Source organism: Clarias gariepinus, chromosome 1, assembly GCF_024256425.1.
Source record: "Clarias gariepinus isolate MV-2021 ecotype Netherlands chromosome 1, CGAR_prim_01v2, whole genome shotgun sequence".
Classification (NCBI taxonomy): domain Eukaryota; kingdom Metazoa; phylum Chordata; class Actinopteri; order Siluriformes; family Clariidae; genus Clarias; species Clarias gariepinus.
The window spans coordinates 29,770,001-29,793,913 of NC_071100.1; the positions used below are offsets into that span (position 1 = coordinate 29,770,001).

Below are 23,913 nucleotides of genomic sequence, written 5' to 3' on the forward strand. Positions count from 1 at the left end.
TATGACATGCAGTGAAATTCTTATACGAATGTCAGCAACTTAAAATGAAAAGATGGGGTAGAATAGAAAGATTTCACTACAATAAAAGGAAAAGTGCGCTTAAAAAATACACTTAAATTAAATATAGAATTTTCAATAATAAATCATATAAAAATAAAAAAATTAAATTCAAAAACTTGGGATGAAATAGACAAAATTACAAATTTACAAACGTTAAACACATACAAAAAAATGCACACACACAAACATACACACATTTACAGTTGTGCTTAAATATTGCTTAGCCTGAAAGAAATTGTTAAACATTTCTATGTATTTGGAAAATATGACTAATAATACAAAAGACGGACAGTGGTAACATAAAGTCATTAATTATCACATAGTTGACTGAGTCCTTTTTAAAAAGTAAATGATAACAAAAAGTACAGAAAAAACCCTAATTAAAAGTTCACATATCCTTGAATGTTCAGCCACATTCTAAACACACAGGTTGAGACACACAGGTTTAAATTGTCTATTAAAGGATGGTTAGCACACCTGTGACTCAATGTGATTGTAATTATTGTCTGTGCATAAATAGTCGATGAGATTCTCAGCTCTTGAGGTGATCCACTTATTTGGCTGGATACTAAACCATGGGGAAGGCTAAAGAACTGCCAATGGACCTGCATAATAAGGTTGAACTTTATAAAGCAGGACAAGATTATAAAAAGATATCTTAAAACTTGCCAGTCAGTACTGTTCAAGCTCTGATAAAAAGGTGGAAAATAAGAGGTTCTGTTGATACTAATTGCATTTGGGTTTCACCCACTACTGCTGGAAGAATTGTTCGGGATGCAAACAAAAAGAAACACAAACAACTTTGTAAGAAATATGGGCTGTTCTGGAAAAAAGTGTTGTTGTTGTTTCAGGGAGCACAATAAGAAGGTCGCTGAACACCTTCATGGTCGAGTTGCCAGGAAAAAGCCATTACTGCGCACATGCCACAAAAAGTTGCAGTACAGCAGACAGCACCTAGACAAGCCTCACAGGCTCTGGAGCATTAGGAGTTAGGAGGCATTTTGCCAAGAAGAATGGGCAGCTATGCCATCTACAGGAAATAAAATAAATTTGCTTTGCCTTCTCACTTATGTTTTCCTTATAAAATACTTGACATTTTGCGACTTCTCCCAAGGTATGCAAACTTTTGAGCACAACTGTAAATGGATCTGTGATCTGGATAGTTGTCTAACCTAATCACAGACATTATGGTAGACAGAAATCTGTTTTCAATTTCACCTGGATTCAAAGCCAAGAAAAAGAGAGCTGGTAGACTGTGACATTTCTGTGGTAAAAAAAATGTAAATGGAAGTTCTATACACGAGACAGTTTTGGAATATAGGGCTGGTCATTATCTTAGATGTTATTGTTTTAAATGTTATTCTCTGAAGTGGTAAGCTAGCTGGAAGTTATTTTATGAGAGAAACCAAGGACATCTGCTAAACGGTTTAAATGTAAAAGTAAATAATATGCCCAAGAGAATTCAAGGCTGTATCACAAACTGCATAATGCGCACTTATTAGTATGCTTAAATGGTGTACTGCTAAATTATTTAACACAGTAGTTTGCAGCTTGCGATGCAGTTCAGGTCGTTTTAATGGTGAAGAGTTTATGATTTGCTTAACCATGTTTACCTAAGGAAAATCTAAATCTGGGATTTTTTTAGTGAATTTGTAGCTTTTAAAAAATATTTTATCTAGCCTACTAGATTTTATTGTGCTGTCTGTTTTATAGGCGGCACGGTAGTGTAGTGGTTAGCACTGTCTCCTTGCACCTCCAGGGTCCGGGTTCAATTCCCGGCCAGGCTTGATTCCCGTCTCTGTGTGCATGGAGTTTGCATGTTCTCCCCGTGCTTGGTGGGTTTCCTCCGGGTACTCCGGTTAATTGACATTCCCAAATGGGTGTGTGAATGGGTGTGTGAGTGTGTACATGTGTGTGCCCTGCGATGGATTGGCACCCTGTCCAGGGTGTACTCTGCCTTGTGCCCCAAGTCTCCTGGGATAGACCCTGAATACAGGATAAAGCGGTATAGAAGATGAGTGAGTGTCTGTTTTATCTTAATACCACTGTTCTTACTTGGCCAGCAGGGGGCTTTCACTACTTCCCTTTTTCTGACCACCAGCTAAAGATAAGTCACTTTCATGACAAGATTTAGCTATAAAGCCATTGAGAAAACCCACTGGACATGCCACCTTTGCTCACCTTCGGTAATTCACACTGAACCCACCAATATAGGTTAAGCCATCTCAGTGTGTGCTTGCTGGACTCAGAAGAGGCGTGCGGCCTTATCACTGACAACAGCGAGAGGGCCTACCTGGAGGAGATTAAAGAAACAACAGTCTTCCTGACTGTCCAGCCCCAAATTATCAATAGGACTCCGGTGGGGCGGGGGGTTGGGGTTAGTGGACAGCTTCCGGTACCTCAGTGCTCACATCACACAAAACCTATCATGGTCCTGTCACATCAACACCGTAGGGAAAAAGGCCCGGCAATGTCTCTACCACCTTAGATGCCTGACTTTAGACTGCCTCCCAAGCTGCGTAGGAATGCATACCCTGATGGAAAACCTGGTTTGGGAACGGCACCACTTAAGCCAGATGAGCTTTACAGAGGGTGGTGCGATCAGCTTGAGCACATCATCTGCATCAAGCTCCCTGACCTGCACTAAATCTACAGCAAGTGATGCTGGACCAAGGCCAGGAAGATAGTGAAGAACATCAGCCAGGCCAAGAAATGGACTGTTCTCTTTGTTGAGGTCAGGTGCTGCCCGAGGAGACTGACTGAGAAGACAGAGGAGGAGCTTCTTCCCGCAGGATATTCAGACCCTTAACTAGAACACCAAAAAGGACTGTCCTGATCTTTTTTTTTATAATACACAATAAACCCCCATAAGACACAATAAACACACAAACACCGTCCTGCTAACACATCAGGAAATATTATGATGTAGCACGTTTTTTTTTTCCCGCTGTATCGCACATAAAATCAGGACTAACTTGCGCTTTGCGATATGAACCACACTGCTGCTGTCACATATATCATTTTACACTGTTACAATCATACTGCTGCTGTCATACCCATAAGCCATATTTTTACATTACTATACTTTTATATTTTTATACATCACAGTTTATACTTTTACTTTGTAAATTTTATTCTTGTGCAATTTATATTATATATATATTTTTTTCTTCTCTTTTTTATTTTTTAATTCAATTCAATACTTAAGTTTTTATTTTATTGCAAATTGTACTGTTTAGCACAATATTTTCATTTAATTGTGGGGGAAATATTTCTATTTTTAGGTCACAGGCAGTCATAGAAGCATTTCGCTGCATATCATACTATGTATGATTTTGTATGTGACACAAAAGGAAATGAAATTTGAGGTGTAACACAATGTTGTTGTCTAGTGTACCATATAAGACATGCAACAAAAATACCTTGCATGCCATTGCTTTTCAAACAATAATAGAGGGTGAACTGTGTCACACTTACTGCCATAAAGGAGTAAAATATCTCATAATAGTTGTTAGGCTACATGTTGAAAGACAAAACATAATTCAAACATTGGACAAATGTTGAAATGCAGATGCGTGTAATGCTATATGGTAACCATTAGTATGTACTGCAAGTCCTCAGCTGTCACTCCTACCTGCACCAGTTCTTCTTCGGCGTATTTGAGACGACTGAGTTCACACTCAGCTCCCTCGCGGAGCTCTCGCAGCCGGTAGGCTTCTCTCTTTGCACCATGGATCTCATCTCGCATTTTCTGCTCCAGGTTCTGCTTCTCGACTGCCACCGTGCGATTCTCCTCTTGTGCTTTCTCCAATCTGCAACAGAACAGAGCTAAAAGTGTCAGCTAAAACTTATTTTACAAAATTCTGTGCATTTTGTAAGATGTTTATTTTTGAATTTCGAATGCCACACTACATAGATTTAGATTACCCTAGGTCATGTTAATGTTCTGTCAAATAAATGAAAAACTAATCGAAATGTCCCCAATCTTAGTAAGAACAAATAACACCAACAAATAATATCCTGAAAATGGAATAATGTTGTATCATTTATGAAATAAAACAATGATATTCTTAGTGACATAGATAGATAGATAGATAGATAGATAGATAGATAGATAGATAGATAGATAGTCAGACAGCCTGACAGACTGTATAGGATTCGTCCGTATACCTGCTCTGCAGCTCCATCAAGCTTTGCTCGGCACTCTGCAGGCTCTCCAGGTCTTTCATCATGCGGGAGATGTGGATTTTTGAGGACTTGTTTTGCACATAGGCGAACCAGCAGCCTCCTACCCCGATGATGATGGACACCATGAGGACAAAGTCTTTTAACCAGTTATGCTGTGGCCCTGCAGGACAGATAAGTGCAAACAAGGAATGTTTGTCCATCTTGTCATTAGTGAGGGTTTATGATTTGATATGTTTACAGTATATGTGTATAAACACGGCGGCACAGGGCTTAGTGGTTAGCACTGTCGCTTTGCATTTCCAAGGGCCAAGTCGATTCCCGCCTCTGTGTGCTGAGTTTGCAGGTTTTCCCTGTGCTCGGTGGGTTTCCTTTGGGTACTATGGTTTCCTCCCACAGTCCAAAGACATGCAGAGTTTAATAGGTTTACTAACTGGTTTGTTTTTAGATTTACTAATTGGCGTTCCCAAATTGTCCGAAATGCATGAATGAGTGTGAAAGTGTGTGTATGTGTTTGTGTGCGCCCTGCGATGGATTGCCACTCTGTCCAGAGTGTACCCCGCCTCGTGCCCTAAGTCTCCTAGGATATGCTCCACGCCTCCCCGTCCAACCTTGTATACAGGATTAATCAGTATAGATGATGAGATAAGAGACAATGGTTAGGAAAGTTTTGGGAACTCAAGTTAATTTTTTAGGTATTTTAAAAACCAGACTGTAACAAGCAGACTTGCATTTTAATCAACACTTTGTTTTGAGTTAACGCCCAATCATCCTTCATGGTTAACCCCATAAGACCCATAAATAATTCCACAGGTTCAGTTGAGGTGACACACACACGCACTAATCAGCCACTTACGTAATGGTGGTCCAAACAGCACAGCATCCAGCGCCTTCAAATTTAATTTCTGCTTATGTCGTTGATCTAATATTTTTAGTTGTGACGACATGAACGAAGGTTCATTAGCCGCTATTCTGGAGATAGAAGAGGGAGATACAGTAGAGAGACACAGAGAGTGTGAGAGTGTAAAATGTAAAACAAATACATTTTTGCTGAATTAAATTCTTATACATAGTGCTAATATACATCTGAAAGATGATTCATTTTAAATAAATTTTATATAATACATATGGGAAGGATTTTTTTAAGGTATCAAGTGTTATCCATTTAAATATTTCAGGACCGGTTTTAGGATCAATAAAGCAAGGAGAACATCTACTGTATGTGCCTATTTAAACAAAATGTATAAAATGGCCGAAGTGCACAGCCTATAGCAGAGGGAGAGGGAGTTGTGTCATCCTTTCATGAGTCAGCAAGTGCTGGCAGAGGGATGAAACCCAATCTTTAAATCCTGCTTTACCTCCTTTCCTCTCAGTCGCCCTCTTCTTGCACCTGCACATAGCAACCACAAGAGGGCAGTGCCATACTAATCTCTCCAACATGCCTTCTATATTACAGTCTCATTTGATGGTGACTTTTTTTGGAATACAAATTACGATTCACATGCTTAAAATATCTTTTACCTAGTTCATTCGGAAGCTATGTTCAAGGGACATGTGACTTTGGGTCTCTGTGTCTCTATGTGTGTTTGGGGCTGTGTGAGAGTCTGTGTTTACCGAGGTAATGTATTTCCGTTAACTTTGAACTCTCTGAAGTTTGTTTCATATTGGGGAAGCTCAACAGACTCTTTCAGCCACTGGACTGCATCGTCCATCGTCCAGTTATGAACTGAGGAAAAAAACAAAATACAGGGAAATAAAGTTAGTCCGAAACATTTAAATCTATTCTAATATGTACAGATTATTGTGCATGTGTTTGCTCATCATGCATAGAAATATGAATGTGTGAGTATGTGTATCCCTATGCCTAAAGTAATGGTAGTGCTTAAAGTACTTGATTAGAGGAACTACTCGAGTTGGCTTATAAATTATACTGTCCAACAATACAGTATTAATAGTTTAATACTTAAAAAAATCCTATAGTCTAAAATGTATAACAATAATGCACTAATCAGACAAAAAAATATTTTTTGCAGTTTTCCTTTGTGCTACCAAAATAGTTCTGAGCAATCAATGCATGGACTCCAAAAAGACCTCTGAACGCATGCAGCACATCCTTTAAATTCTATAAGCTGCAATAGTCCTCCATGGATCAGATGTGCTTATGCGGAAGGTCGACACCTTACTCTCCTTGTCGTGTACCTTAAACCACCCCAGAACAACTTAAGGTACATTATACTGGTCTGTATAGGTAGGTGATACAAGTCAAAAGTTTTCCACGTGGATTCAAGGACCCATCCAATGTTTCCAAGCAGAACAGCACTGTCTATGTTGGTTTGGTTTTTTCCCTCCATAGTGCATCCGGTTAGCATGTCTTCCCCAGGTGCGCCACACTGCTCATATAAATGAAAATGTGATTCATCAGACCAGGCCACCTTCTTCCATTGTCCAGTTCTGATACTTATATGCCCGTTATAGGCACTTTTGGTGGAGGACACGTGTCAATCTGATCAGTCTACAGCTATGCAGCCCCATAATTCTATGATGCGTCCTGACATCTTTCTGTCTGTGTGATTCTGTGGAATCAGACAGCCTAGCCTTTGCTCCTTATGCATTTCAGTGAGCCCTGGATGCTCATATCTCTGGTTCCCATTTTAAATACAATGTTGGGATGTGCAAACTCGGAACATCCCATAAGCCTTGTTGTTTTGGACACGCTCGGACCCAGTCATCTAGCCGCCACAATTCAGCCCTTGTCAAAGTCATGCAGATCTTTATATCATTTAAATCCAAATCAGAGGCCCTCAGTTTGAGCATCGTGTGTCAATTTATACTTAAAAAAATATATATATATATTTTTCACATGCAGTAAGACTTTTAGGCTGTCCTGTATATCCAGTTCCATGACAGCTGACATTGTAATGAGATACTCAATGCATTGTCATCACCTTCCAGTGGTTTTAATCGCATGGCTATTGGCGTACATCATACTGTACAATATGTGTTGGTTACAATCACAAATATCGTCATGTCTAAAGTCGGACTTGACTGTGACCACAAGCGAACAGGGAAGAGAGAGAAAATGAAACAGCATAAGCTAGTAAACAAAGCAGGACATGATAATCACAGCTGTGCTGTGTTGTAGCGTTTTTTTTTTTTTTATCATATCCTAGTTGAAACTTATGTGACTTACAGTGAGAGATGTCGCTAAGATGTTTGTATTTCCAACTCTGTTATCTTGCTTTAGCACGAGTCACCTAAGCACTAATGTGCACAATAAAGGTATTGTATACTTATAACTTTTTTTATGGTATTGAGCAATCATAAATACTTCTGACACCAAACATTATGGCTAAATTTCAAAATCGGTCATCCTGGAACCTTAATGTTGTCCTGCATTTAAAATTATGGGACATATTTCACAAAAACACTTCATTACAGAATGGGCTCATTCTACACCAAAATAATGTACGTAATACTAACAGCATAACAATATCTCTGTCTCTATACCATCATACCATTATATCATCCCACATACAAGCGAGCACTCGAGGAAAAAAAAATCTTTGTTTTTTCTCTTACTCAGGCTCAGTGGGATAACCCAGTATCTATTAGGTTAAATAAAATAATGTGATTCAGGAAAATGCCATTTCGTATGATTCACACTTGTGTAGGTTCCACACACTTCAGCTGTTTATGATGGACTGAGGTTTTGTTCATTCCATGGTGTTTTCTTTAATTATCAGTCAGTCACCATGTCCTTCGCAACATTAAAGCTTTAAAATGTTGGTGTATGCCCTTGCGTCAATCTCTTCTTTTTGAACAGAAAGTAGGTGTAAGTCTTTTTGTACTCACCTTCAGACAACTTCCATCCTTTCCACAGCTCCTCTACAGTAATGTGCTGGTCCTCCCTATGCAGGTTGCTGTGCTTATTTGTTTGCTGCTGTTTCATGTCCTCGATAATGAACTGGGAAAAAAAAGCCACACTTTCATCACACAAATGTTCACAAGATTGCCTCCCGGATAAGACAGACATCCATGCATAATAATATATCATGATATCTTTTCAAACGAATTGAATTCATTCCAGTTAGAGATACTATACTTAAATGGATGCTATTTCCATAAGGTGTGCATGTTTAAACAGTTTACACAGAAGGTAACTTTTTTTTTTTGACATGTGCAATTCGGTTCTGACTTTCTGCGTTTTGTTTGGTCACAGGAATTCAGTCAAGTACTCAGTTTACTAAATATGAAATATGAGCAAATCAGTGTCCTTTTTCTCAGACAGAAACCCAGCTGATTAAAGTCCACGGTTTACCGATCAGGAACATAAGCAGAATTTCCATCCCGGACATGGGTTAATATTTACCTATTAAAGGTTTACTTCATCAACCACTCTTATTACTCAGGTGAATACATTATGTAGTTTGTTTTATTTTGAACAGGCTATAATTTTTATAACTAGTGGTATATTAGGGCGCATGTCAACGCATATACCTCAGAAAGCTCGCGTATAAATCCAGAGTACAGGATCTAGTCTTCACGCAGTTGAATAAGCAATAGCTTCACTAGAAAGTGACAAAAATTATCACTTTACATTTTATTCCGAATAGCAGGATTTTCCATCGATTGAAATGTACACCATAGAGTGCCTGCATTAGCAAGAGCCTAATCATTAGCTAGATTCGTATTACCAAATTGCATATTGGTGTGTTCACAGTTGACATGTTTGGTTCGATTAAAAACGATCTCTGATACAGATGTGCTGCCATTCGATCCTCGGTGTGCACTGACACGGTGTGCATCCGCTTCCAACTGAAATTGGTGTGGTTGTGATGAGAATGCACTACGTAGCAAAGCGAACATCTGCTTTGCTAGCATTTTGAGTTTCGAAAGCTGCCCAGATTATGAAAAGGAATTTTTTTTATAACATCACTAACAAATTTAACACTGCCAAATTAAATGTAAAATTTTGTATCTAATGACATTTAATTTAACGGTTTGATGAAATGTCATGTTTTTTGTGTGTATAAAGATACGACTATATATAATCTTTATGACTTCTGCTGTGTCTTTTGGTCTAATGTTGAAAATGTCAGCCTGAACGCTAAACGAACCAGGACTTTATACTAGCGAACGGACACTGATGTATCATTTTATTCTAGCATCTAAATCAAGAGAACCGAACTGTGTGTCCACACTCTAGTTTTTCATAGGGAGTTGGTGGATGCAAGAAATAATCCTAGTAAGAGTAGGATTAATTTTGATATTGTCCTTTTTAATTTAGATCCAAAATGGCTTCGAAAATAACAATAGAAGACTAAATAGAACTGAAAATTACACCACTTTATTTTTTTGTGTCATTTAAAGTATTTACATCTTGTATTTACTGCATTCACAAAAATCAGAAGATGTCATTTTAACCATTTGCTGTATTTATACTTAATATAAATGCATTTGTATTTACAGTATGGATCCAAACTGTTAGGCCACAGTGTAGATCCCTTCCTAATTAAATTGACAGTTAATCTTCTGTCCTAGCATTTATGAAAAGACTTTTCTTAAATATAAAGAAACTCTCAGAAGCATCCTTTCGTTGTCCACTGCTAAAATCAAACCGAAACCAGGTACTGGTTGACTTTTAAATGGCAATCCACAAAGCAGACTTTTTCCTGGAGGCTTTGTGAAACGTATTGTCATCCTAGCAAGATCAATGTGTGTTGACGCTCTTTATAAGACACAGTGAAAGAATGATCGTCTAAAAGTTAACCAGGTATTTTGCCGGAATTAAAAGACAAGACATTGTATTATACCTTTTACGTTATAATAGTATCCCTAGCAAGAGAATGGTTCGTACTGCCTGCTTTTTGGTGTGTTAACAATGCACACCATTAAAGAAGTAAAGACTCTTCTATCTAATTTATATGGAGAACCTGGGCAAATCAGACAAAATCATTACATACATTGTTTAGTGTGCTAACAGATGCACTTCTGGAAATCTTATCCCACCCAAACAGTACTTAATCTAATCAATATTAAAATGTTGTTATAGGGGAAGGATATCAGATTTGCTGATTGGCAGCGCTATGATAAGTTACACAGCATTATTCGCACTCATACACTGTGTTACAGGTTTCACTGGTTAATGGTTTTCTAGTAGTTCACGAATTGAATTCTGAAATACAGATATCATATGTAATATGATAATATTATTCATTCTTTATTCACATCACATTACATCAGATCCAGAACTCATTTCAGCATCTCATTAACACAACCCTTGTTTCAGCCCAAGCCCAATATAAAACCATGACATCTAATGGGTATCGATAATCAATAATCATAACCTGTCAAAAGCTATCAGAAACACATCTACACATGCACACAACACACAATGAGGCGTCTGTCGTGTATAGGTCGAATACGACTTGTGGATTCTTAAAGGCTCCTTCTTTCTGTCATGTTAATGGACGTATACTGGGAACAGCTCCTCTTTGTGCGTGTGTAAATAAGCATGTGTGAGCTACCAGTTAATCAGTTATGTGTCTGTATTAGCTGACGTCTGTCTCGCTCTGTCTCTGCCTCTTTAACAAACATTATTTTCTCTTTAGCGCCCTGGTTGTCATGTTGCGTTTAGATGATAAGATATGGCATTTATTATCATTTCTAACATTAATGGATTGAATACAAAAGTTTTTTTTAGTAGCACAACGCCACTGTCTGCATCTGTATTTGTTAAGCGCTTCAAATATTGATTTCTTTATTTGGATTTAGATTAAACACAAAATTGGCATGGTCTAGACCGGTGTTTTCAATAATGTAGATTCTGGCTCTAATGTGACCCGAATAATGAACATAATAGGGGTAAAAGTAGGTTTAAATTCATGCAAATGCTTCAGAAAACCAACAAAAAAAACAACGATGAACCCTAACACTCAAACAGTGTACAATGAAAAGGTGGTGCACTAAGTACAGTGTAGAATCCCTTGTTGCCACCTAGGAGTGCCCTTGATCAGGGGTTAGAAAGGGATTCGGGACTCAGGCTTGTGTTAGAGAGCTTTGTAGCTACTGATGGAAAGTGTGGATCATTTTAGTGACTCGTTTTTTTTTATCTAGTTTATCAAAATGAACAAACCTTTGAGTTATTTAATTCATTCATTCTTTTGATCAGAAAAATAATTAAATGTTACATTTTTAATAAACAGACAACACGTTTTCATACACAAATATTGACTATAGTTCCAGTAATGAAAATATTACAACATACAGTATTATGATATACGAGGTCAGGGGTAGCTCAGTGGTAAATTTATTGGACTACGATTAGAAAGATCCCAGGTTCAAATTCCACAACCACCAAGTTGTCCCTGTTGGGCCACTGAGCAAGGCCTCAACTGCTCAGATGTATATTAAGATAAAAAGTTATTTTGAAATAGAGCTGCCAAATTCCTAAATGAAAACAAAATGAGCAGCTCATATCTTGTGGTCCGAATCGTGTATTCTTTTGTCACGTGACTCTCATAGAGGCTATGTGATGCAATAGATTCAAAAGAATGGATGACTCAGACTAGAAGACTCATGAGAAGAACCACTTAATTCTGTTTCCTGTGTAATGCACTGCATAGCTTCTATGAGAGTCACGTGACAAAAGAGTGAACGATTCCGACCAAAAGACTCGAGAGGTAACTACTTATTTCTGTTTCCTGTACATTACCTATGGAGGTCTTGCGATGCTTTGTGCATGCAGACCCAGTAGAAAATTAACTTGAGCCGCGTTAAAGACTCATTCAAAAAGAACGATTCATTTATGAACGACCCATCACTATTTGTAGCTTGCTTTAGACATGAAAAAAACAACACAGCACAGGCGATTCAGAACGCCTTAGAAGCAGTTATTAAGAAGACAGAGTGTTGTTTAAAATGCCATAACATTATCAGATGTTTTCTTGCTCAAAGTCCTTCTGTGTTTGGCCTTGACTGTGGGTTTTGGCAAGTAGCTGCTTTCCCCTCTTTCTAGCAGTACCGAATCATAATGGCTTACCATCACCCAAGAAAATAACTGCTTTCAAACAACAAAATCTTTTCCAAATCACAAGACTGTTACAGTATGTATGACAACAATAACCACCTAATAATTTCTTATGATATTGATTATATTGCTAAGTTGGTTATAACAAAGATTATAAAAGTCACTATAACAGTTTATTATCTATCTACTGCTGGAGCACCAGGGACAGCTAAAACGCTTCCTTTAATTAGCACTTGATTATAATGCTTTGCAAAGGTTTTCTTTTAATAACAATGGAGAACAATCATTTAAGAATGGTAAAAAAAAACATACTGCTACAATGAACATACTAATATAATTGTGTGATGGTGATTAAAGTTAATTAATAGTTCTTACGCAAATTAAATCATTACACAATGCCTGGACAAAGCAAGTTGCTCTTTGAAAAGGCTCAAATTAGTGGCCTGCATTTAGCAAGGAATTGGAACTGGCTTAATAAATAGATAATAATAATAATAAAAAGATAGTGCTGAACCATCAAATTTATGGAAGAAATTTGTTCGTTAAACAATTATAAATGAATATTTTTGAAGTTGCAAAAAGGACATTAGAAATCACGCATGTTTAATAGATCAAGATCATTTCCACACACACATTGTGATGAGAACTTGGAGAATTGGGACTAAACAGCTGTGTGGCCACTATATTAATCAGAAAAGACTAGGGAGAAGAAAGATTTGACTTTATAAGCCCAGGCTGACCTTATACTAGAGTAATGTGTGTGTCAGGGTAAAAAGGGAAGCACGTGAAGCGATGTACCCATCATACATAGTGGCCGCTGTACAAGCCTATAGAGACAGTGTTATGATCTTGGGTTGCTTCAGTTCATCAGGTCTAGACTTTGCAACATTATGTGGCAATAAAATTAAGCTGAAGACCTGAATACTATACACTTAATGTCTAGGTTATGTCATTAATATTTATTTTCTTCACTGATAGTACAGACATATTTCAGAGCATATGAGACACTATATAGACAAATGTAGGTCACCACCACATTGTACATCATAATCAAAAAAATAAAGGCAGTCGAACAAATTCCTAGAGTGCAAGCCTTTCTTTTTTTTTTCTGTGCAAGAAAATATGTCCTTATAATTGTCTCCAAAAGTAAACCAGAAATGCAGGCACACCACCACTGCATTTTTTATGTCCAGTGGCTGAACTCACCAGACTTGTTTAAGCCTCTTAAGCTTTTTTAGATGAAATCTGGATGGGAATTTTGCTGAAATTTGGCAACCTGGTTAAACGTTCAAGTTTTCAAAACCTAATGCTCATGCGGTTTCTTCCAGTATGGCCCCATTCCTGACTCGCACACTAATTTTATCATGAAGTCATCTGGTAAGCTTATGAAAAACACATTCATTCTCCTATTCATATCTTTACTTGTATTTGTTTATAAAACATAAGTTTAATAAGACTAGCGGAGTTATCCGACTAGTCTTTGTCCACGAAAAACAAAACATTCAGCTTATTATTATACAAGTTCCTTATATTTTCTATAATAATAACCCGATCTTAATTAGCTCAGTCAACTGTGGAACATTCTCTGGTGTTTTCAGTTAATAATAAAATGTATACATTATGTATTAGACTTTTCCCACCCAGACTAACTAGCTGTTGTTAGTGTTTATGTGTGATTTTCTAATAAAAGGAGAGGACTTTTAAGGGTATTCATGTTTCCTTGGAACGCTGACACACACACATACACATGCACACACTGGAATTTGCTGTGGTATGAAAGATGACACCGTGTCCCACTGGCTGCGGAAGAGGGAAATGCTTCAATCTCCCATGAGGACACTTCTTAAAAGTCCGTTCCAGTACAGACGATCACTGTTAGAACCTTTTATATATGTGGAATGCACACACACACACACACACACACACACACACACACACACACACACACATAGAGCACTACACAGGCTTCTAGCTTAGTATTTCTAACGCATATTAACAAAAGGAATTTTCACCACGCTCTCTCTCTCTGTAACCCAAACACACACACAAAAACACGGGTATAGGTGACCAAAAGTCTAGCACCTGCCATGCCCAGAGACCATCCATAGCAACACTGATGAAAAACTAATCTCAAAAATCCACAAGCACACACACTCACACAAAATATTGCATGACACACACAGTAGAGAACTGTCGGGTGGGGCAGCGATTAAGACCTTGTCAAAGAGAAAAATCCAACAACACGAAACCACAGATCTTTTGTTGAGCCTTCGTCATTCCTACTTGGCCTGATGACATCACACAACCTGTAGAGCAGCATGAAAAACCCAAGAACCCCACCAGTTGAACCAGATTATGGTACATGGGCTGTAGTGTGAAGATTTGTTTTGTCGAATACTAAAGCTCCCGTGTTAGTGCTTAGCTCTGAAGCTTAACATGTTTGTCTGTAGCATTCCTGAGTAATTACACTCACGCAAAGCCTTGAGTTTAGGTCGGAATGAGCCTGTTTTTTACTGATATTCCTGCACACGGCAGCTTGCACTTGTGTCTGGTCTGCAAGTGGTACCTTAGTTCGGTATCATCTAGTTTAATGGTGCTAAGCTTCAAAAAGATTAAAGTGTTTCATTTGTAAATGAATTAATGAATGGAAGAATAAATGAATGAATGAATGAATGAATGAATGAATCAGTTTTGCTTTACAGATATTAAACTCTGAACCAGTCCTAGTATGTTACAAACTAGGGCTTTGAGCAATGATGTGAAGCCAGAGCTGAGCCCAGGAGAAAAACCTGGTGGATGTAACCTTTCCCCTTTAACCCATAACTGCATAACTTTGGTTGACCTCTGACCCTCTTCATGTACATTGTTAAATAAGAGGGGCACCCAAGTCAAACTGGGACTTTTGATCTTTATTTCTCCATATAATCTTCTGCTACATTAAAAGACTTATCCCAGTGTGTAACTAGTGCTTGGATACCATCAAAGTAGAAAGATTTCCCAGTAAAATAGAGCCAGGGTTCGGGCTGCCTGCTTCATGTCTGAAATGCTGGCCTCCCAGGAACTCCTGGCAGGACTGTAAAGCGAATGTGGAAATAACTTCCAGTCAAGTTCCTGTAATGTGCATGTCTTGCTTGTGAATAATTGTATGCACAGTTCCCACAGACAGATGGGTATCTCAGAAAGTTGGTGACAAGTTATCCACCAATTTTCAAGGATCAGTTTCAATTGCTGAATGTTTATGGGGAACCACAGAAGTCTCCTAGGCTGGGATCATCATTCACAGACATACGGTATTGTTTAAAAATTTTTGCACCATTGAGATGTTTTTACTGCGGCTATGAGTGTCATGTACTGTGCTTGAAGTCTTCAGTAAATGTCAATTGGTTTTGTGCCTTCATTCAGGAGAAAGTCCCGGTTTGACTTGAACAGCCCCACACAATGTTATGTTTTAGTCTTCCGGTACTACTTTTTTTTATCTTCCTTCCATCCCTTCACCTCTTTTTATTCTCTAGGTCACTAATGACCTGAAATACACTAAATTCACATACATCCAAATTCATGTTTAACCTTTCAGCTTTTAAGTACATGTGTGTATGATGAGATTCTAAAGAATGTGTCCCCGTTGGATCCCGGAGTGGGACAGGAGTAACAAGCTCACCACTATCATCCGGAGATCAGGAGGTCGAACCCTGGATGATGCTGGAGCCAGGGAGCCTCGTGAGCATCAATTGGCCGAGCTCTTCCGGGAGGAGGGATGAGTGACATTCTAGAACTCTAACACCAATCACGGACATTCTGACCAATCATGGACGTTTGTGAGCTCACGCATGCAAAGGACCGAATAACCCTATCCTCCGAATGTGTTACGGCGCTTTCCATGGTATGTGAGTAAGCAGATAGCTAGGGTCACGTAGCTTGTAAGAAACACATGACAGCCTACGCCCTCTAGGGTTGGTGGTTTTAGCTTTAATGACCCCTAGTGACGGGTGGGAATTGGTTACGACTAAATTAGGGGGAAAAATCTTCAAAATAGGAAAAAAATAAGATCTATTCACAGTGCAGTGTAACATCAACCTAAATAACACAACAGGAGGCAGTGTCCTCCACTAACTATAGCTGTGTCCCAAATAACATACATATTATCATAGTTTTTCACTACTAATAATAACTTATTAACTTATTACTGTTGTGTTTGAACTGTACATGTAGCCTGAAGACACCTTTATAAATATCACTGTTTTGTGTTCTTTATATTCGTCGGTAACCGTGTATGGATGACAAAAATCAGCAGAAAGCATTACAGAGAAACTAACACACTCTGTTTGTGTGTTTAACAATCTTGTGCCATTTTTGTTTCTGGAGATGTTAAACATTTTGACATGGAGGATTTAACTAACGAGATCATTTTTGATCATGAGTGAACCATGCTGCCATGTCCATACACGCATGCGTGGTCAAGATTACAAAGTAAAACAGGCCAAACTGTTACTTGTGTGATAAACCTGAACTCATGCATAACAGGGCCAGCTGACCTCCACACTCTCGTTGACTTCGATGCCGCCATCGTTGTCATCATCCAGCTGCTTGTGGATGTGCCGCAGTGCCTCGAGGCTGAAGCGATCAGCCTCGTTCATGCAGGGTGGGATCACAGTCAGGCAAGGATCTGCAAGACAAAAAAAGAAAAACAGGAAGTGTCAAAACATCAGAATACTATTGGTTTATTGATTATTGTTTCACTGCATTTTTAAAACACAAGTGATGATTTAGAACAATATCCATCTACACTGTACAATGGGCCGGAGTCTATCCCAGGGCATGAGACCGGGTACACCCTGGATGGGGTGCCAACAATCACTTACACAATCACACGGGTCATTTGGAAACACTAATTAGCATACTCTGCATGTTCTTGGGCTTTACGAGGAAACCCCCCAAGTCTAAATGAGTAAGATAACGCGTAACAAATGTTAAAGAATTTAAAGAATGTCCATAGCAGGTTAAAACAAAGGAGACAAAATGTGTTACTGTATATGTGTTTTTCTATATTTGTACAGCTAAGTCCTTAGACTTACAGTCCGATAGTTTTTTTTAAATATATATTTTGTTTGTATCTTCTATAGCTATATTTTTTATAGCTAAACTTTTTTTATATTTTATTTCTTATTTTATTCCATAATTTATCTCTTATTGATAATCTTTTATTTTAAGGTCACGGGTGGTTAATTAAGCATTTCACCCCATATTGTACTGTGTATGACTGTGTATGTTACAAATAAAATGTTAATTTGTATTTAAATCCATATTTCGTCTTTCCGGATAGCCTCAAAGATTTTGAATCCAGGGACTCTTTTAGTTCTAGAATAAACTTCCAAAAACCCCATTTACACATTTGTTTATGTTCGGATTGAAAAATCATTATTTATAATCTGGCTTTTTATTTTTATTACATGTTTCCCACTAAAGGAACACACAAGGTGCAAATTGACATTTACTTGTTTCTGATTTTCAATAAATCTTTAAGTACCCAGCGAAATAGATCAAACAAAATAAAAAAAACTTAGATATATTTTGATAATTGTAGGTTGTCATTTTGACCACAGTAACAATAACCATACATAAACATTCACAGGCCGCATGCCTTTACTCTGACCACACCTTTACTCTAACCAGGTGAGTTCTAAATAATGTTTAGTGCCCGATTTTAAATCATAAAGTGTAACAGTTATCAGAGCATGAAATTTTCGAAGCATGCCGCACGTACTGCATGTGCGAATGTGAGTTTGATGTTGGATCTCTTTACAGCGATGCTCCTACACAGGTCCTGAAACACTTCTTTTGTTACATGTTGTTGTTCTTGCGAGTGCTGCTGTGATTTAACTGGATGAACCCTGGTCTTAACTAGATTATCAAACTTAATAAGTGCTCACTTACAAAAAAAACAAAAACAAATGCAACACCAATAGGCGAAAGAATATGTGGAAATAAAATCCTTTGTTGATAGCCGTTAAAGACCCAATCACGCTACATGACGACGTTCCGTATGAAAGGGAGAAACCTGGCCAGGCCTGTGAAGAGAGCAGGTGAATTTCGTCTGCATAAACAGCTCGTGTGTTTTGCATGTTGCCTTGCATGTGTTTCCCTCTGCTTACATAATAACACCATTTGCACAGAAGAAGTCCCACACCGAACTCATTTGCATGGGATATTATTTACATAACAATCACTCACCTGGGCTGAAGCATGTTCTGAACACAATGTAACGTCGTGAAGTTTAAAGTTATAGTAGGAGTGTATACATAACTATTCATTTGCTAACTGTTATACACGTCAGTATCATTACTTTGTGTAAAGTTGTGTGTGAATTTTACTGAATATTGAAACGACGTCATAAGAATCTCACAAAACTGAAATTTGCTTATTTTTTGATTATTACCGATCTTATGAATCTAATGAATTTTTTCATCATTTGCTCAGTCAGGTTTGGATAGTTGGTTAAAAATAAATTTAAATTCATTTCATCGTATTGCCTAGGTTGTGCTGAACTGAAATAAATATCACTCTGTGTTGCACAATCCTGACCCCTATTTATTTATTTAAACATAGGAATGCTAAAAAGGGCAAAAATGTTCAGTTTTTTAAGAGCTTTGTTCTCTTTGACATGTTTGAATAACGAAGAATGTTTAGTTTAGTGTTTAATTCCTCATGCTTTGTCTTACTCTTTACATATGGTTAGATGGAGGGGAGGGTTTGAAGATTCGATCTCTGAAATGTGAAATAATAGAAATATCAAATAAATCTAAATATTGTGTTAAATGTCATTGCTTTGTTGTGCATTTTATGCTGGCAGGTAACGCCAACCCGTTTTGCACTCTCCCACTGCAAGTATATTTCAAACCTGTGTGAAATCCAGCATGTCTTAACTTTATGAAGTCATTTGTAGTTGTACATCGTCAAAGAATCATTGATCAGAGATGCACTTTAAGCAAACTAGTTTGAGCTAACAGGAAGGATGCTGTACCAACCAAGAAGAGCAGAAAAGCATCCCAGAAGAGACAACACAACAAACGTTGAAGCAGCTGAGCTTGAACAGTGGAAGGCTATACAGGAACCTAACAATGTCACTGGCCGAGAGAAGAAACTGGACAGTGCAAAATGTTGACTAGTCTGATGAATCTCTATGTCTGCTGAGGCAACATTAATGTCTCGAACCTGCATTGTGTCAAGAGTTCCGGGTGGTGAAGGTAGCGTAATGGTGTGGGGAATGGTTTCTTGGCAGACCCTTAATGCCAATCAAGCAGTGTTTGAAGGCCACAGCCTTGTCACATCTCTAACTGATGACATGAACCTGACAACAAGAATTCACTGCCATAAAGATCTGGGGCAATAAAGAAGGTGATTCACAGTAGTATAAGTATGGTGTGCCTAAAAACAAATAAAGTGGCCAGTAAATCTACATAGTATACGACCCAAGCTGTGTGGAAACCTGACCATCACACTCCTACGCAGCTCGCTCTAAACAATAGCATTGCATGTTACGGCCAAGTGTCCACAAACTTTTGACTATACAGTGTATCTAAACACTTATAAGTCAATTTGATTGAATTTAATTCATGTAGTGCTTTTAACAATAGTCAAACATACAGTATTGTATTGCTATCTAAACACACGTCTTCACTCCAGAACTGACGTGTTACACATAAAAGAGAAATCACACCCTATTCATTAGTTTTTTAAAAATACATAAACCCTGAGTGCTTTAGGTCTGATCCTGGGTCTCTACAGCCATGTGTGTGTGTGTGTGTGTGTGTGTGTGTGTGTGTGTGTGGTATCGCATATATCTCTAACTGGCATTGTAAGTTATAAACTGTTTACATACACCCATTAAGTGATTTATATACACAGTCTTAATGCGTATCAATCAGAAATTGTTATACAGTGTTTATAAAGCCCATCAAAAGATTTACAAGCATGGTACTCAGTATTGCACAGTCTTAATGAACCGTCTTAACAGATCCGTTCACTGACAGATGCTTTCCATTAACTGAATACTGACAGTGAATCTATTTTCAGTCACGCAGACCGAAAGAGGTTTCTGCCTTGTCCAGTGGGGTGCTATCTATGTAAGAGACCCACGCAACAGGAAATGACACGCATGGGAAGACTTGTGAAGCAACACCATGTACCAAAAACAGAGAAGAGGAAAAAAAAGAGTGCTAAAATTAGAACATAGTGTACTAAGAATAGAAATGGAAAAATATGACAATATCCGGCAGTCAGGATGCGGTTTGCATAAATGCTGAGCAAGCAGACAAAAAAAAAAATCAGTGCAGTGGTTCTCAGAGCCAGGGGGAAAAAAAAAACAAAGCGTTTAACATTATTTAAAGAGTACTAAATATATACAGAAGGTTATTAACATGGTTTTGGTTTTACGCACATTTTTATGAGAAATCTAATTTCTACCAGCTGAGATGCTTTATGTTTATAATGGCGAATACTTTTAATCAAAGGCCATAGGGAAAGGTATACAAGACAGTGGTGAGACCAGCGATGCTTCACGGCTTAGAGACAGTGGCACTGAAGAAAAGACAAGAGGCAGAGTTGCAGGTAGCAGAGCTGAAGATGTTGAGGTTCTCTTTGGGAGTGACAAGGATGGATAGGATCCTAGGATATGAGTTCATTAGAGGGACAACCCATGTTAGATGTTTTGGAGATAAAGTCAGAGAGGCCAGATTGAGGTGGTTTGGACATGTTCAGAGGAGAGACTGTGAGCATATTGGTAGAAGGATGCTGCGGTTGGAACTGCCAGGCAGGAGGTCTAGAAGAAGACCAAAGAGGAGATTTATGGATGCAGCAAGAGACGACATGGGGTTACTTGGGGTGAGAGAAGAGGATGCAGAGGATAGGGTTAGATGGAGGCAGATGATTTGCTGTGGCGACCCCTGAAAGGGAACAGCCAAAAGACAAAGAAGAAGATAAAAAGTAAAGCTTAATACAATTCTAACCTATCTGCGCATTTAAACTGGGAAAAAAAGACGATAAAATCAGATCAAACTATAAAACGCATATGGAAATATGTAGAGATCAAGAAACGTTTTTTCTCAACATTTATCTTAGGTAGGAGTTTTTTTAATCTTCCTAAATAGGCTGAATACTTTAAGCTGCTCCTGTAAAATAAAAATTAAAAAATAATTCAGAAATCAATGAGTTTGCCTAATCCAACCTAATCTCTCATGTCCAATCCAAACCTCTGACTGGTAGAGTAACTGTGCTGTTGAGGATTCAGAGATTTGTTCAACGGCCAAAAAATCCTAATCTTATAATCATGTGTGTTTAACCGCTGAGCCCCTACTATTTACCTCATCCTGAAAAAACTCTATTCTTTTAAACATTCAATTACCTTCACTACAAACATTCACCCCAAAATGACCAGAGAATGCCAGGAGTCACACTGAGAAGAAAGAAGTCATGTCGGCTTTATTAGTGGGCTCAGACTGATACTCTGGCTGATAATTACTGCCTAGGAACAGATATTTACCTTCTAATTACCCTGCTTTTTATTCATTTAAAAAAACATTCTTTGTGTCAGAGAGGCTTTGGTTTAAAATTATACCTTTTTCACACAGAAAGAGAGAGGGAGAACATGTATGTGATCAGCAGACAGGAAACACTGGCCAGCCAAAGAAATATCACTATTTCAGTAGAGTGACTTAAATATAACTACAGTACAGTACGCACAACATGATGATGTGACAAGATCTCACAGGATTGGCACTGAACAGCTGGGAGATCATGAAAAAAACACTTGTTAGACTCAGACTAATTAGAAAAAAGGCTTTAATTTGCTGGGAAGCATAACGATTGGACAATAGAGTGATTAAAAAAGGTCATGTGATCAGATGAGACCAGATTGACCCTAATTCCAGATCAAGAAAAGAGCATCAGAGTGAGAAAAGGAGGTGCATGAAGCGACACAGTACAAGCCTCTGGAGATAGTGGTTGCTTCAGTTGGTCAGGTTTAGACTGAGGAACATTATGTGGCAATAAAATGAAGTCAGCTGAAGACCTAAATGTACTGAATCACCAGCTTATCAAATCAGTAGAGTTTTCTTTTCTGACGTCATGGCTGTATTCCCGAACTCAAACTATAAAAGAGTGATTTTCTGTAATCAAAGGTAAAAGAGTTGAACGAAATCTTCTTTTTTTTTGTCAAGGCATGTATCTCTACTCAGATTGTCTAAAGGCAAGCGATCAGATTATCAGTAGTAACGTGGTTTAGGATGAATGCATTCATCAGCAACCCTTTTCACTGTAGGATGGTTTAGCTGGCACTGATGACTGCTTGTGAAAAAGGACTGCTATTTCTAAAAAAAAAAAAACAAGACATAAGACACTTTAAGCTTAAAAGCTCTATTTAATTAGGGAACCGTTCTCGTACACTTGGTTTATGACTTGATAGTTGAGTAATTTGAGACAAGAATGCTAACTGATTTGGCATTTCTTTACTGGTAAATTGAGAAACCCTAAGTAGGAGGAGTCTAATGTAAAACATTGATAAGTAATAGGTAATTGATAGGTAATATACTGTAGGTTACCCCCTTCACTAGTATAGTCACTAGTGTCCTAAGGTGTCTATTTAACTATAAAGTTAATATAAAAAAAACTCTGAGTGACCTTATTACCACACAAAAGTTTAACTCAAAGGAATTGTCTCTATATACTGTTGTGCTTTTACCAGTGGTGTGTCACAAAGCAGAAATTAAAATTCCCTGGTCTAATTTTTTTTTTAAAAGGACAGATTTAGACCTTTAGGGAACTGATGGCTCGGGCTTTTTGACTGCCATGTAGAAGGCCTAGGTTTGATTCCCAGCCAGTGGCCAAACCCAGCCATCCTTTGCACTGATCCCAAACCCGGATAAGATGGAAGGTTGCATCAGGATGGGCATCCATCGTAAAACCTGTTCCAAACTTAATGTGCAGATCTGGTCTGATGTGGTGACCTCTTAATAGGGAAGACATGAAGAAGAAACCTGAGAGGAACCAGACTCAAAAGGGAACTCATCCTCGTTTAGATGATACAGGATAGTGCAAACCATAAATAATTCCCTTTGGCAACTACGGTTATATGGTCAAAAGTTCAATTGTATAGCAGCAAACGTGTTCTCTTATGAGTGAGAGGAAGTGTGTGGAAACATGCAGTCCTTGTAATCTAGGTCTAGTGTTTAATAATGGGTTTTGTTTTGGAGCACTATTTCTTTTAACAAGTTCCTTCAGAGAGAACAGAGGGCTTCACAGGCTGCAAATAAAGTAGATGAAGTTTCATGTGTAAAGCGATTGAGAAAGTGCCAAAACTTATTCTTCCTTGCCCAGGCCCAGGTAAAAAGTGTCTTCATACCACTGAACAGCAAGCTACTAATGCTAACGTATTAACATTCCTGACTTGCATTGCTAGGGCAGCATCAGCATATATCAACTGAACTTCAATCCAGGGTCAAGCTTTTAAAAACGAGACACTGGACTCTCTTAACTCAGCATGTTATAAGGTCAGAGGGAGACTGTTATTTACAAAACGTTCTCTGTAATGGTCACTAATGGTTATTTGAGACAGTTTTTGCTTGTAAAAAAAAAAAGTTCCAGGGCAG

At 38.1% G+C, this 23,913-nt stretch overlaps 1 protein-coding gene across 1 annotated transcript in view; it reads right to left on the minus strand.

The window, feature by feature from the left end:
- The window catches only part of stim2b (stromal interaction molecule 2b), a 59,687-nt gene that overhangs the window by 8,582 nt on the left and 27,192 nt on the right, over window positions 1-23,913 (minus strand). Inside the window, exons 2-7 of the mRNA XM_053498461.1 lie at window positions 16,807-16,937; window positions 8,098-8,209; window positions 5,860-5,971; window positions 5,102-5,217; window positions 4,231-4,408; window positions 3,695-3,872 (exon numbers count right to left, since the gene is read on the minus strand). Coding sequence (XP_053354436.1) covers window positions 3,695-3,872; window positions 4,231-4,408; window positions 5,102-5,217; window positions 5,860-5,971; window positions 8,098-8,209; window positions 16,807-16,937 — 827 coding nt within the window. The remainder of the gene's footprint in view (window positions 1-3,694; window positions 3,873-4,230; window positions 4,409-5,101; window positions 5,218-5,859; window positions 5,972-8,097; window positions 8,210-16,806; window positions 16,938-23,913) is intronic.